This window comes from Mustela nivalis (assembly GCF_964662115.1).
Source record: "Mustela nivalis genome assembly, chromosome: 14".
Taxonomy (NCBI): Eukaryota; Metazoa; Chordata; class Mammalia; order Carnivora; family Mustelidae; genus Mustela; species Mustela nivalis.
The window spans coordinates 73568596-73581101 of record NC_139033.1 but is presented as its reverse complement, the minus strand read 5'-3'; the positions used below and the strand labels follow the sequence as shown (position 1 = coordinate 73581101).

Genomic DNA, 12506 nt, shown 5'->3' with positions numbered 1-12506 from the left:
TCTGGTTAAAAGGCAGATTATGATTCAGCAGGTTTGGGATGGAGACCCAGATTTTGCATTTCTAGCAAGCTTCCAAGTGATGCTGCTACTGGTCTACAGACCACACCTTGAGGAGAAAGAGCCCAGAGTACCTGAAGGTCCCCTCCAGTTGAAAGCATCTTGGTAGGTCCACCAATAGCATTCTCGGTCCCTACTCCTGGGGAGGTCATGTCCATTACTGCTCACCTGCCCAGCTCCATACCTTCATTCCACATTACCACTTAATCCAAATCTCTTCCAGGTCCAGGGTAGGTTCTGCATCCATTAAGTGTTCCTTAACTTGTGTGTGTGTGTGTGTTTTTTTTTTTCTCAGTTATCGTTTTCTTCTAAAGTCCTCTAGCATTAGAGATTTACTCTCTCTTGCCTGGCGTTGCTCACTGATGATTTCTGGATGAAATCTAACTGAATTATAGGCGAGTAAGGCCACATCCTTACTTTCAAATGGTCAGCTTTTTTTTCAGCTCCTCAGTGTACATGTTCCTCAGTGGTGACCCTTCCCTGGAGACCCAGTCTAAATGACCCTCTTCCAGCTCCTTCTGACCAGTCACAGAGCCCACTTTGAATATCTTTGTAACACTCGTCAAGTTTTGAAATTGTCTCCCTTGTGTGCTTATTTGCTCATTTTCTGTCCACCCCCCTCTAAGAGAGAGGAACTCTGTTCACACTGTTCCCCACTCTATCCTCTGTGCCTAGAATGGTAGCTAAACATAGTAGGTGCTCAAGAAATACCTGTTAAGTGAATAAATGCAGGAATCCAAGAGCTGGGCACACAACAGGTGTTTCAGAAAATGCTTTGTGGATGAGTCAGAGACGTGTCACCCTAGCACCGATCTTGAACTCTAATGTTTCTTTATTTTTGAAAAACACTTCCTTGTCTGTTTCTTCTTTCCTGCTGGGTACCCGCAGCAGCTCACAGCACAATTAATTCTGAAAGAAGATCAGACATGTGAGCTCCTATTAGCTCTCAGTAGGACCAGTCCATCTCTCCATAGTGCTTGTAGATGATAAGAAATAACAGGAGGGACCTGAGTGTGGACATTTAGGATACCTTTGGGGAATGGAGGGCAAATTTAGCCGTCGGCTGTCTGGGGCTATTCCACCGATGGAGCCCTCTCTGCCAACCCCTTTCCTAGCTCAGCTTTGATCTGCTCTCAGGCCTGCCAACGCACCCCAGTTTCTCATCTGAGACCTCAATTACTTTATAAGACATACCATCTAGCTTTGATAGGGTACATGGAAAATGGTAGAAAACGCAGGCTGGTAGGGGAAAATGGAATGTACAAAAATGAACTCACTTATTAGAGAAAACAACCCTGGTTGGTCTCTAATCGAGAGCATGGTGATTTGTTTTTGTTATATTGTTGATGGAGCCCGGTGATCTGTAATGTTGAGAATGATGGAGGCTGAAAGCGGAGTGCAGTCTGCTCTCGCCACACGTCATCTCTCCAGGACGGAGGGAGAGGCCCCCATTTGACCGGCTCTAAGGAGTGTGCTGTAGACTCTTCCTCATTTCCCTTCCTCTGTAGTGAAAGCTTCTGGGCTTGAACTCTTTGACACCATTCAGAAACATAAGAAAGGGCTTGATCATGACCTTGACGCTAGCATGAATTTACTACCCTGCTTCCAAGCTGAAGTTCTTGAAAGTGCTGCCGAGTTCTGTGTCTCAGATGTTCCCCCACGGGCCCCAGGAGTGGAGCTGGAGGTGAGTGCCCATCCCTCCTGCAGGGCAGGCTTCCACGGGCAAGGGCTAGAAACAGGAACATGGAACATGGAACTGTGAGAAAACCCAAGGCCAAGAGCTGCCTGGCTATAGAAAAGCTGCCCTTGCACTTCCAAGTGCTCTTGCTCCATCTAGGCTCTGCTCATGTCTTTCTGCCTCTCCTGTTCCAAAAGAAATCCAGTAAGGCTGTAATGTACTGTTGCAGCTCCCATTTTCTTTCAGACTCTCTCATCCCTTACATGTGCCACGAAAACATCTGTGAGGCTACCAAGGGGATGTTGTGTTGGAGTTGCAGATAAAGGATGGGAGGCCCAGTTAAATCTGAATTTCCCATCAACAACAAATCGTTTTTAGGTTTATGCTCCATGCAATATTTTTAATTGTGAAATCTATTGCCTAGTTTATTGCTTTCTTTTGGGGGGGGGGGTCCTGCTTTTTCCTGTCACGTTGCTCATCCTGGTAGAGTACGAAGCCATGAGAAAAGAAGAGGAATTTTATGTTCTGTGTTCAACCTTGGGATAAACAGGTTCCTTCTTCTGTTGTCGAGATGCCAGAAATCAGCTTGAGAGTCCTTTCGGTGAGAGCCTCGACCCTTCAGGCTGAAGAATGTTCTCTTGGTTGTGTTTTCACAGACTTCAAATTTGACTGCAAAGTGACATGAGTTTGATAGCTGGGTTCTCCGGCAGAGTGAAATGAAAGGGCCCTGGCCAGCCACACAGTCAGGAGAGCAGCAATGGAGAGAGTGTTCTCATCCTCCTGGGCAGTGGGGCTTTGGTGAGAGGCACTGGGCCTCTGCCCCACAGACAGGCAGCACAGCTCAATCAAGGCAGCTGATTCCATGACCCCATTCCAGACAGATTAAGTGCGGGTACGGTCCCAAGTGGATCCTGATGAATAGGAACAGAATGGGAGAGTGAGTAAAACAAGCTGGGAGAGGACCTTACGACTAACAAGATTGAAAGCTAAATTTAATAAGTGTTTACCACGTGCTCTGCATTAGTTTACAGGAACTTTGTTTATCCTCACAAAAATGCCGTGAGGTAGGGATTAGTGTCGCTGTCTCAGTTACAGATGAGGAAACAGGAGGCAGGCAAGATTAAGTCATTCACTTAGTTAAATGAAGTAGCTAGTTAGTGAAGGATACAAACTTGCTCCAGAACCCACTAAACTAAACCTCCTCTGTTTGGGGACCAAGCAGTCTGTGAGAGTGGGGCTTGCGGAGAGGACGTCATTGCTGAGCTGTTGAGACAAGCCAACCCTTTCCCCCTTCAGGCTCCTGGAGACCCGAGGAACCTGGGTGGACCCCTGGCTGCCGGCCACCGGGCTCCCCCTTGGCAGTGCTGACAGCCCAGGCTGGGGAGCCGGACCGTGTTAATGAAATGATCAGGGGAAGCAAATGGGTTGTGAATAAATTATGAAACTGAAAAAAAATGACATAAGGATTGTTTTTAAGAAAGAGCAAATGAAAAGTGTCAGGTCACAGTTTAATCCAACCAAATGAAGCTCATCTTTTCCTCTTTTTTTTTTCCCCTAACGCCTTCATTGCTCTCCTGCTACAACATGTTCCAAATGTTGTCCTGAGCTCCGAGTTCTCAAGACACTAATGAATGATCACGATTAGGTAGTCTTAGCCCTTTAGCCCTTAGCAGGGACTCAGTATCCCACAATCCCAGAAATCATCCCAACTGAAATGGCCAGTGAAATCAGAAGGAAAATAAGTCGGTGAGGGGGTTCAAATAAAATAACTCTATTACTCAGAAACCCCTAGAAATATATGTTGAAACTGTATTATTACAGAGAGGATAAAGGACTCTGCTGGAAACAGACGGATCTGATTTCCTCTGATACCCTAAGCTAAAAACAGAGAAAATTATTGAAGGTGGTAACGCTCAGGTTAAATAGTTCAGAGTTTCAGAGCGCTCATTTTGGAAGGACACCTCTGGTAATAAATCGTGAATCTTATTGTAGTCATCAACATAAAAACAAACAAACAAACAAAGGATTCTTTTCTTCTCCAGATCCCTCAAGTGAGTTTTAAATGTGCAAACGATAACTATAATTTATGCAGAAATTAGAAACTGTTAATGACTTAATCTCTCTAAAATCCTAAAGAAGTTCTGCAATATTATTATCTTTATACAGATCGGCAAACAGAGGCCCACAGAGGAGGGGAGGTGGCACCCATGGGCCCTGGCAGCCAGCTGTGTAATGAAATGAGATCTCAGATCTGGTTTCTGTACAAAACACCAGATTATTATTGAGATTCGAGAAATCTGGAAGCTTAGAGCCAAAAAACCTTTACGGATTACAGCTAGACCTAGTTATTTCTCCTTTGCAGTGATTTCTTTAAAAGGAAACAATCCAATGTGGAATTTAAAACTTTCCCTTTATATGGCTTGTTTTCTAGCAATTATAATCTGGGCAGCAATAGAAAGGTGGAAAAAGATGGGTTCTGAACACCCTGATCCTCATCCAGATTCGTTATCCGCTTGAAAAGGGTGACAGAGGTCACCTTTCCAACAGGCAGGTGCAGGGTTTCCTTTTAGGAAACATTTCTCCTTCATGCCTTCCCATCTCCTCACCATCTCCATCTCCACCTCATACAACATGGCCCACAGTTACATCACTGGACCTGCAAATGTTTTTGTCCTTATTGTTCTTTTTTGAAAAGTGCATGCTTGTGTTTTAAAGACAAGTGAAGGATGTGTGTATTAAGGAGGAACAATCTTGTAACTGGAACTGTGGCCAGCAAAGCCCTCCTGTGTGGGTTCAATGGATCCTTAGACAGCAAAACTCAGCACAGACAACACCCACTCCACACCACCGTCACAAGATTTCTGTCGGCACCCCAAAGTTCAGACAGCACTTGTTTCCTCCGCTCTTTTCTCGCTTTCTTCCTGAATCCCGGCTGCCTCACTTCAATAGATAATTAAAATCTTTCTTACTTTCTCAATACTCCGTGGGGAAATTCCACTTTGAAATTCTCTTTGCCCTGTCATGTTTACTCTACAGTTCGGAGGACAGGGATGAGCTAGGAAACAAGATCTTTCTCTCTCCACCTCGCGCATTTTTAAAATGACGTAGGGAGTTTGGACATCCTCCCTACCCCCACCTCCCCCTCTTTGATCCTAACCCTGATTCCTGGAGAATCATACTTTTCCTTTTAGCGCCTGCTGATTACCGCACGGGGTGGGAGCCAGAGGGGCTGCCCAAGGAAGCTCCCCGGAGTCCATTCTAATCTCCGCGGAGCCCTAGCTGCCCCGCGTGCCGGGGAGACGCCGCGGTCCCGGGGAGGCCGGTCACAAAGCCCGGCTGGGCTGGGACGCGAGGGCATCAGAGCGCCGCGCGGCGGGGGCAGCTCTGCTTCGCCGGCCCGACTTCGCTGGGGGACAACTTACTGTGCTCGCTGTGCGTCCACACCGCAAACTCCCAAGAGGGAGGGGGAGAAGCAGCCCAGGCTGCGTCGTGTCCGAGAGTGGAGGCAACAAAAGAGGAGAGGGAAGAGGGAGGACAGGAGGGCGGGAGGGCGGGAGACGCGGGCGCTGACCCCTCTCGCGCCCCAGAGCGCCCCTCGGACGCTGACGGGCAGATCCTCCGGGAGTGCCGGCCCTTCCTTTGGGCGCCCTCCGGCCCGCTGCTCAGACAGGTAGTTGGAGGGAAAAGAACAAAGCTCCGGGCCAAGGCCGGCGGCGGTCCCGGGGCGCCCCGGGGGCGGGGTAGGCCGAGGCCGAGGTGCGCCCCGCCCCCCGCCCCTCGCCCCCCGCCACACTTCGCCCCCCCCCACCAGCGCCTCCCCGTCCTCGGGGAAACGGTTCCCCCGAAGGCACCGGCGGCGGGCTGCGGAGGAAGTGAAGGGGGGGAGCGCAGGGAGGCCGGCGCGGAGTGGGGGGGGGGAGCAGCGCCGTGGAGGAGGCGGGGGGCGGGGCGGGGGGCGGGTGCGCCCCCGAGCAGCAGAGTCGGGCCGGGTACCGACTGCCATCCTGCCGCAATTTCCCTGTGTCATGGCTCCGGTCTCTTAGCAACAGCCGCGAGTCCGGCCGCCCCGAGCCGCGCCAGGCGCTGCCGCCGCCGCCGCCACCGCGGGCTCAACTCCACCCGGCGGAGCCCGGCGCGCCGCAGCCGCACAAAAGAGGCGCTGGGGCCGGCCCGGGAGCGCCGCGGCAGGGCTCGCGGGGAGGCGCAGGAGGAGCGGCGGCGGGGAGGTCGGCTCCGAGGCAGGATGCGGGCAGCGGAGGACCTGACACTTCTTGGAAACTCTTGGAAATGGCTCCCGCCACAGCCGCGGAGGGGGCTGCGAACCTGGGGCGGGCGCTCGCCCCCGCTGGGCTGCTGAGCCGCGCTCTCCTGGTGGGCCCCGAGGCGCTGTCCCTGCGCCCCGCCGTCGGCTCGGGCTGAAAAAGTTTCTCCATGGTTCCTTTGTGTCGCCCGAGCGCCCGTTCGCCGCCCCGGAGCTGCCCCAGCCTTCCCGGGTAAGTGAGCGATATTGTTTGCTTATAGTGCTGCCATTTTGAGCAATTCTGTGAGTACTCGGCCCCCGAGCTGCCCCTCCCCAGCCCTGCGGCCCCGAGCCCGGGTCCCCCGGGCTGCTGCAGCTCCGGCAGCGTCGTTTTCCTGGGCGGGCTGCATGGGATGCGCTGCCCAGGAAAAGCGAGCTCAGGATTGCCCTCACTTCGCTCCTGCCTGTGTTCTTTCCAGAGGCGGACTCCCAGCTGCTGCACTCATGTGACTCCAACATAAATAAGCAGACCAAATAGCAGGGCAAGGGGTTCGCTGTCCTGCCCATTAGGGAGTGGGGGGTCGAGAACCTGCACTGAGTCCCGGGCAGGGCAGGGCGCTCCCAGCCTGTGGGCTGGGAGCCTCAGACGCCGAGTGGGGCTTAATCCATCATGAGCCGAGAACTTGAATGTCTCTCTTGGAAGCAGTTGTATTTTTAGACATCCCTCCTTTGCTTCCCCCATCCTCCATTCCTTAACCACGGAAAGACCGGCACCAGGCAGTAAATTGCAAGGGCAGCCAACCTCGACTGCCAAGTTTGTTTCCCTTCATTATGTATAAAGAAAAGCCTCAAAGGTGGGTCTTCCTTGCCATCTGACTTTTGTCAGTATTTCAGGTCAGATGACAATACATTATAAAGGAGTTCAGCCTTAAAGGGAGCTGAAAGAATAATAAACTAGGGAGTTAATTACTAGCTATTAAACTAATTTTAAGATCTGTAAACGATTGTTGAAATCCATTCCAGTTTTCCTGATGTGCTGTCTACCCAGAGCCAAGGCTGTCTTACTGAGGAGGCATACATGTGGGTGCCTTCTTTCCCAAAGATGCTCAGCACCCTGGTGTACCTTATCAGTGCCCAAGAAAATGTTAGCCCTTCTCTCTTCTGGGAGAGCTACCCGGCCAACTGAGTCTAGGTTTCTTTCTAAAATGTCTGGCTCCTGAATCCTTAAAATGACTGCAGATCTCCAGATTATTGCATTTAAGATACTACAGTCTAGGGATCACTTAAAACAGCAGTCTCTGTGTTACAACTACACAATAAATGTGCTTATTTTGGGGGATGACAGATGAACAGTAGCTACTTTTTTTTTTTTTTTTTACAATCTGTTTGTACTTACTGGTGCAGCCTCTTCTTGAAACAAAATTTTAAAGGCTTATAGATATATTCTCTCTACTAACCCTTTCTCTAACCTACCTCGTATTTCTCTTTACTGAAAACCAACTAAGTTCCAAGGAGACATTGACTCGCAAACATTGTAAAGAACTGATTACTGTCTGCTTTGCCACCAGCGGAGAAAAGATTCTGCCTATATTGATATAATGGAGGGGATCAAGAGCCAAAGCTCTTTACCCAGGCACCAATTAAAAGCAAAATTCTTCCTAAGTAATCCCACATTTTCAAAGGGTAATTTATTCTAAAACATGAATTATTTCATAAAGGATAAAATACCAAAAGGCTTGTGAGTGATATCTGAGCCTTTCAAATTCATACAATGCCCTTAATTTTAGCATCTCTATTATAGGAGGGAATACAACCAGTGGAACAGAAAATGTTTTACTCTGGGGATCCAGCAGGATTGAAATTTTTAGAAGCTCACAGATATTAACAAAGACGCATCTGTGCATTTACCTACAGGGCTTTATTATAAACGACTAAACTTCCTATAGGATAGTGCATTGATTGTTGCCACCCTCCCTTTCTAAAAATGACCTCATGAGAGAAAGATGAAGAAAACAAGCTCTCACTTGGGGGAGATGTCATTCTACAAATCATGATTATTATGTAGACTGCTATACCTAGTTAATTGCCTTCTCATTTGAATATGAGGATTCTGAAGAGTGCTTTTGGCACATTAATAAGGGGTCAGAAAGCTCTTATCATAGAGTGGCTTTCCCCCCCACCCTTTTCTTTTCTTTTAAGATTGTAATTTTCCCACAGAAGGGGGGGGGGAGATCTTTCTTTTAGAGATTCTAGGGGACTTCTCAAAGTCCCTGATGAGATTTAGCACAGGATACCTTTAAGGGAGTTCCTCTGAGGGAGGAGAGGAGGCCAGAAGGAAGAGCTCAGTTACATAACCAGTTACCTAAAACTAAATATTCCACCCCAAGAAGCTGTCCAGATGTTGCAAAAGAGAGATGAGGGGAAATGCTGCTTGCCTTTAGCTGTAGGAACAGGAGTAAGTGGGAGACAACTTTGTGAAGGGATTTATTGCCAGAAGACTGATGTAGTTCTGGTGTTCTCCCCGAAATGAACTCTCTATTAATTATCTGCAGTAAATAAGCCGTCTGCCTGCCAGTATGTGACCTTTAATTTTCATCCAGTGATGGAAATTGCTTTTGTCATTATAAAACAGTAACTTCTGTGACTGTTTTGGTGACTTTGGGCTAAACATTGACAAATTCCTCTGCTTAGAGACTTGAACCTCCTGTACAGCTCCCTTGGGCAATCTTCTGATTCCCATAGGAATAGGACAAAGGGAAAAAGGCTTTTTGCCAGGAAAGTCCTCAACCACCACTTTTGAGTCCCCACCTTTGGTTTCTACTAATGGTCAGCACTCCTTCGGCTGCCAGCTGGGAGGATTTGAAATCAGCAATGCTGGAATATCACCTACAGAATGTGTGTGGGAAGGTGGTGGGGGGGAGAAGGAGTTCTCTCAAATTGTTTTATGACCTCCTATCAAAGACTGCAACAGCGTTTCTGGGCCCTGATCCGTCCACCCCACCCCCCTGGTCCCTGCGGCCGGCACCTCACTTAGTGGGTAGCCCTGGGGTGGCACACATGTGGTGGGACCTGGGAGCGGGACGTTTGCAGAGCGTGGGATGTTGCTGCAGCCAAGCCTATACCCTCTGACTGTCTTCCTCTGCTTTGCAGCAGGAGGAGGTGGCGGAGCAGCTAGTGGACAGCTGGCGCCCCCACTACACAAGCCTCTGCCACAGAGACTAGCCCCGCAGGGCTCTGGCTCACCATGATAGCCACCGGCGGCCTCCTGAGGATTTCCGCCAGAAAGCAGGATCCCCTCCGCCCCCCAACCCAGGTCCCCAAGCGCAAGCGGAAAGCCAAGAAAAGGCGCAAGAACGATGTGGTGGTGGTGAAAGGCAAGCTAAAGCTGTGCTCCATCTCGGGGCTCATTGCCCTCTGCGGGATCCTGGTGTTGCTGGTGGGCATAGCCATGGCGGTCGTGGGCTACTGGCCCAAGGCCAACGGGACCAACAGGGAAGGGGGTAAGCAGCTGCCACCCGCAGGCAGCGGCCACCGCGCCCCGACCACGGCCAATAGCAGCGGCAGTGGCAGCAAAAACCGGTCCAGGAACCACCTGGGGACTCCGGGGGGTGTCAACTCGAGTTTGGTGGGGGCGCCCCGGAGCACACCTCCCGCGCGGTCCGCCGGCCCTTCGTCCTCTTCCACGTCTGTGGGTTTCTTCTTCCGCATCTTCTCCGGGTACCTGCACTCTGACAAACTCAAGGTCTTCGGGCCCCTCATCATGGGCATCGGCATCTTCCTCTTCATCTGCGCCAACGCGGTGCTCCACGAGAACCGAGACAAGAAGACCAAGATCATCAACCTGCGGGACCTCTACTCCACCGTCATCGACGTGCACAGTCTCCGCGCCAAAGACCTGGCTGCCGCCGCGGCTGCCGCCGCTGCCGCCGCCTCCTCGTCCTCCGCCCCCGCTTCGGCGCCCACCGGGGCCCCGCCGCTCAACGGCTTCCTCAGCTACGTGCAGTCGCGGGGCCTGGAGCTGAAGCCCGGGAGCTGCGGCGGCAGCGCGGGGGACGCCTTCGGGGCGGGGGCGATGCTGGCCAGGGGCTCCTGGCCCCACCCCGCCGCGCTGGGCGGGGGCGGCGGCGGGGCCAAGGGCGCCGCGTCCCCGCCGGACCTGGCCTCGTCCCCGCGCTGCCCGCGGGAGCCCCCGAGCCTGGCGGAAGCAGTGTACAGCATCTACCGCGAGCGCTCGGGCGTGGCCAGCCGTCGCCGGGCCGCCGCCGCTGCCGCCGCCGCGGTGGCCGCTGCCGCCGCCGCCACCGCGGCCGCCAGCAGCAGCGGCAGCCCGGCGCCCTGCAGCCCACCCGAGAGCTGGGGGCGCCAGAGCACCGCCAGCTCCCTCGTGGGCTCCTCGGTGAGCGCCTTCGCGCTGCTACCCTTGCAAGGGGACCGCGACGGGGACGGGGATGGCGCCGGGGATGGGGACGGGGACGCGGAAGGCGCGAGCTGCAGCTGGCAGAGGCCGCCTGGGGAACGTGGCTCCCGAGAGATTCCGCGGGGCGAGCTCGACCTGAGCTTGACCGACCTCCGTGGTGCCCCGGGCGGCTCGCGCTGGGCGCCCAGAGAGCTGGAGGAGCCCGAGGGCGCGGCGGCGGCGCACACCGCCAGGGGGCAGGGTGGCCGCCTGCCCAGGACCGGCAGGTATGCGGCCCTGCGGCGCCGCAGCACCAGCGGGCTCCCGGACTACAGGGCGCCAATGTCCCCCGAGCCCCCGCCCTCCCCGGGCAGCGCGGAGCTGGACTCGAGCCTTCTGGCCAAAGCTGCCTCCCCCTCCCGGTCCCTGCGGCTGGAGGACTCGCCCCCTGCCAGGCCGGACTCGCGGAGCTCCCAGTCGGATGACCCATCCTGCTGCAATAAGGGCTACACCCCACTGCGGGAGGCTGGCACCTCTTTGGAGTCGGTTGTGGAAGCAGTAGCCAGTAAAAGTCCAGACTGTGAGGTCCCCACGGCCCCGGGGGCGCAGCAGAGGCCCCCCGAGGATCCCAGCCAAGGGCCACCCGCGGGCCAGTCACCTCAGCCGGTGCAGAGGCAGTTTACAAACAAGGAGAAACTCTTCATGATTTCCCGGTCTCATGCCATAGGGGTAGAGGATGGAGAACTGGAAAGTACTGGCATTTAGGAAAAGAAGGAGCGAGGGGAGGGGGGTAGTGGTGGGCAAAGGAATCAGAGGATTGGGGGAATGCCCACTTGAATCCGTGAATTTAACATTTCCCTATTTCCTTGTGGACTTACCCGAGGAAATCATCCAATACCCAAAGAGCTGCAGAATGTTATCCCTGAAATGCGTTCACAAGATTCCTGTAGATAACTCCAAGCAATTTTTTTTAAAAAGCAAACTAGTCTTTTATGTCCGATGGTGATTGTATGTTCCATGAAAACCAAATGTATTAAAAGGTCAGCAATCTAGTTCATTAGATGAAATTCTCTTAATTTTCTTAGGATCAAAATAATATATTTTTTTGACAGTAACTGTGCACTTTACTCCAACTTTTTCCTCCCCCTCATTTTCCTAACCCTGTCCTGTGCCTCTGGTTTTGTCCATAGCTGCTTGTGAATGACAAGCTTTCCTTCTCTTGTGCTTTTGTGGAGCATGGAAGGGTTTGTCGAAGTTCTTTGAGAACTGCCCTTACTCAATGAAGTCAAAGCCAGAAGCAAGAGTCTGTCAGGAAAGAGCACTTTTCCTTGCCCCGCCCTATTCTGCTCCAACAGCTCAAAGGCCTCTTTATTTTTTAAAAGGGTATTTACATTTTGCTACTAGGGTGTCTAATGGAGGAGGGGATGGGCATCATCTAGATGGATTGTTACATTCCTAAATTCACTATATCAAGTACACAATATTGAGTATTATCACACCTGTGTTGCAAATAGCATTATTAAAAAAAAACTTTTTTTAATAAAAGAAGTTTCCAAACAAACAGTTAAACATAATATCGCTTCATTTTGCTTTGGAACTAATGCCTCTAATACACATCAAGCATTTAACAGTTCAGCTGGTAAATCTAAAATATTATGCTATGACACTATACTATGATTGTAGCTGTCCTCCCCCAACGCGCTCAGTGCTATCATGACTCGATCCATTTACAGAAGATTTTTAACTTTTAAACATAGGGTAGTATTGAACATTTGGGAGTTTCTCTTTCAAATAGAATGAAACATCAAATAAATAGTAATTTTCTATAATACTTCTAAGTTTACCTCAAAGTATTAATTTACAGAGCACCAGGCTTAATGGCCCCTTTTCATCCTCTTGGATTTGACTTACTTGGTTTTGATTTTAAGTTCATGATCTTGAATCCATGGCCTACATAGGCTGAAAAGGTAATGTTTTAATAATTTGGTAGATGGGTTACACACTTGGTTTTACTGAAAGTCAATTAGTTACTCTTCAAGAACAGTAAAGAAGGTACGTTCTGATCCCCCCCTTCCTTTGAATGTGAGGGCTAAGAACCTCGAGGGTGCTATTACTTTCTTTTGACCATTTGGGCA

At 51.4% G+C, this 12506-nt stretch overlaps 1 protein-coding gene across 1 annotated transcript; it reads left to right on the top strand.

Annotated features, from left to right (window-relative positions):
• Positions 1 to 6093: 6093 nt before the first annotated feature.
• Positions 6094 to 11932, top strand: TMEM200C (transmembrane protein 200C). Its single transcript, XM_082698247.1, has 2 exons — positions 6094 to 6228; positions 9126 to 11932. The coding sequence occupies exon 2, from the start codon at positions 9220 to 9222 to the stop codon at positions 11134 to 11136; it is 1917 nt and encodes a 638-aa protein (XP_082554373.1). The 5' UTR covers positions 6094 to 6228; positions 9126 to 9219; the 3' UTR covers positions 11137 to 11932.
• The last annotated feature ends 574 nt before the right edge of the window (positions 11933 to 12506 follow it).

Excerpts from the sequence above, each read along its gene's own strand:
- TMEM200C (XM_082698247.1), top strand. The coding sequence starts at position 9,220 with ATGATAGCCACCGGCGGCCTCCTGAGGATTTCCGCCAGAAAGCAGGAT.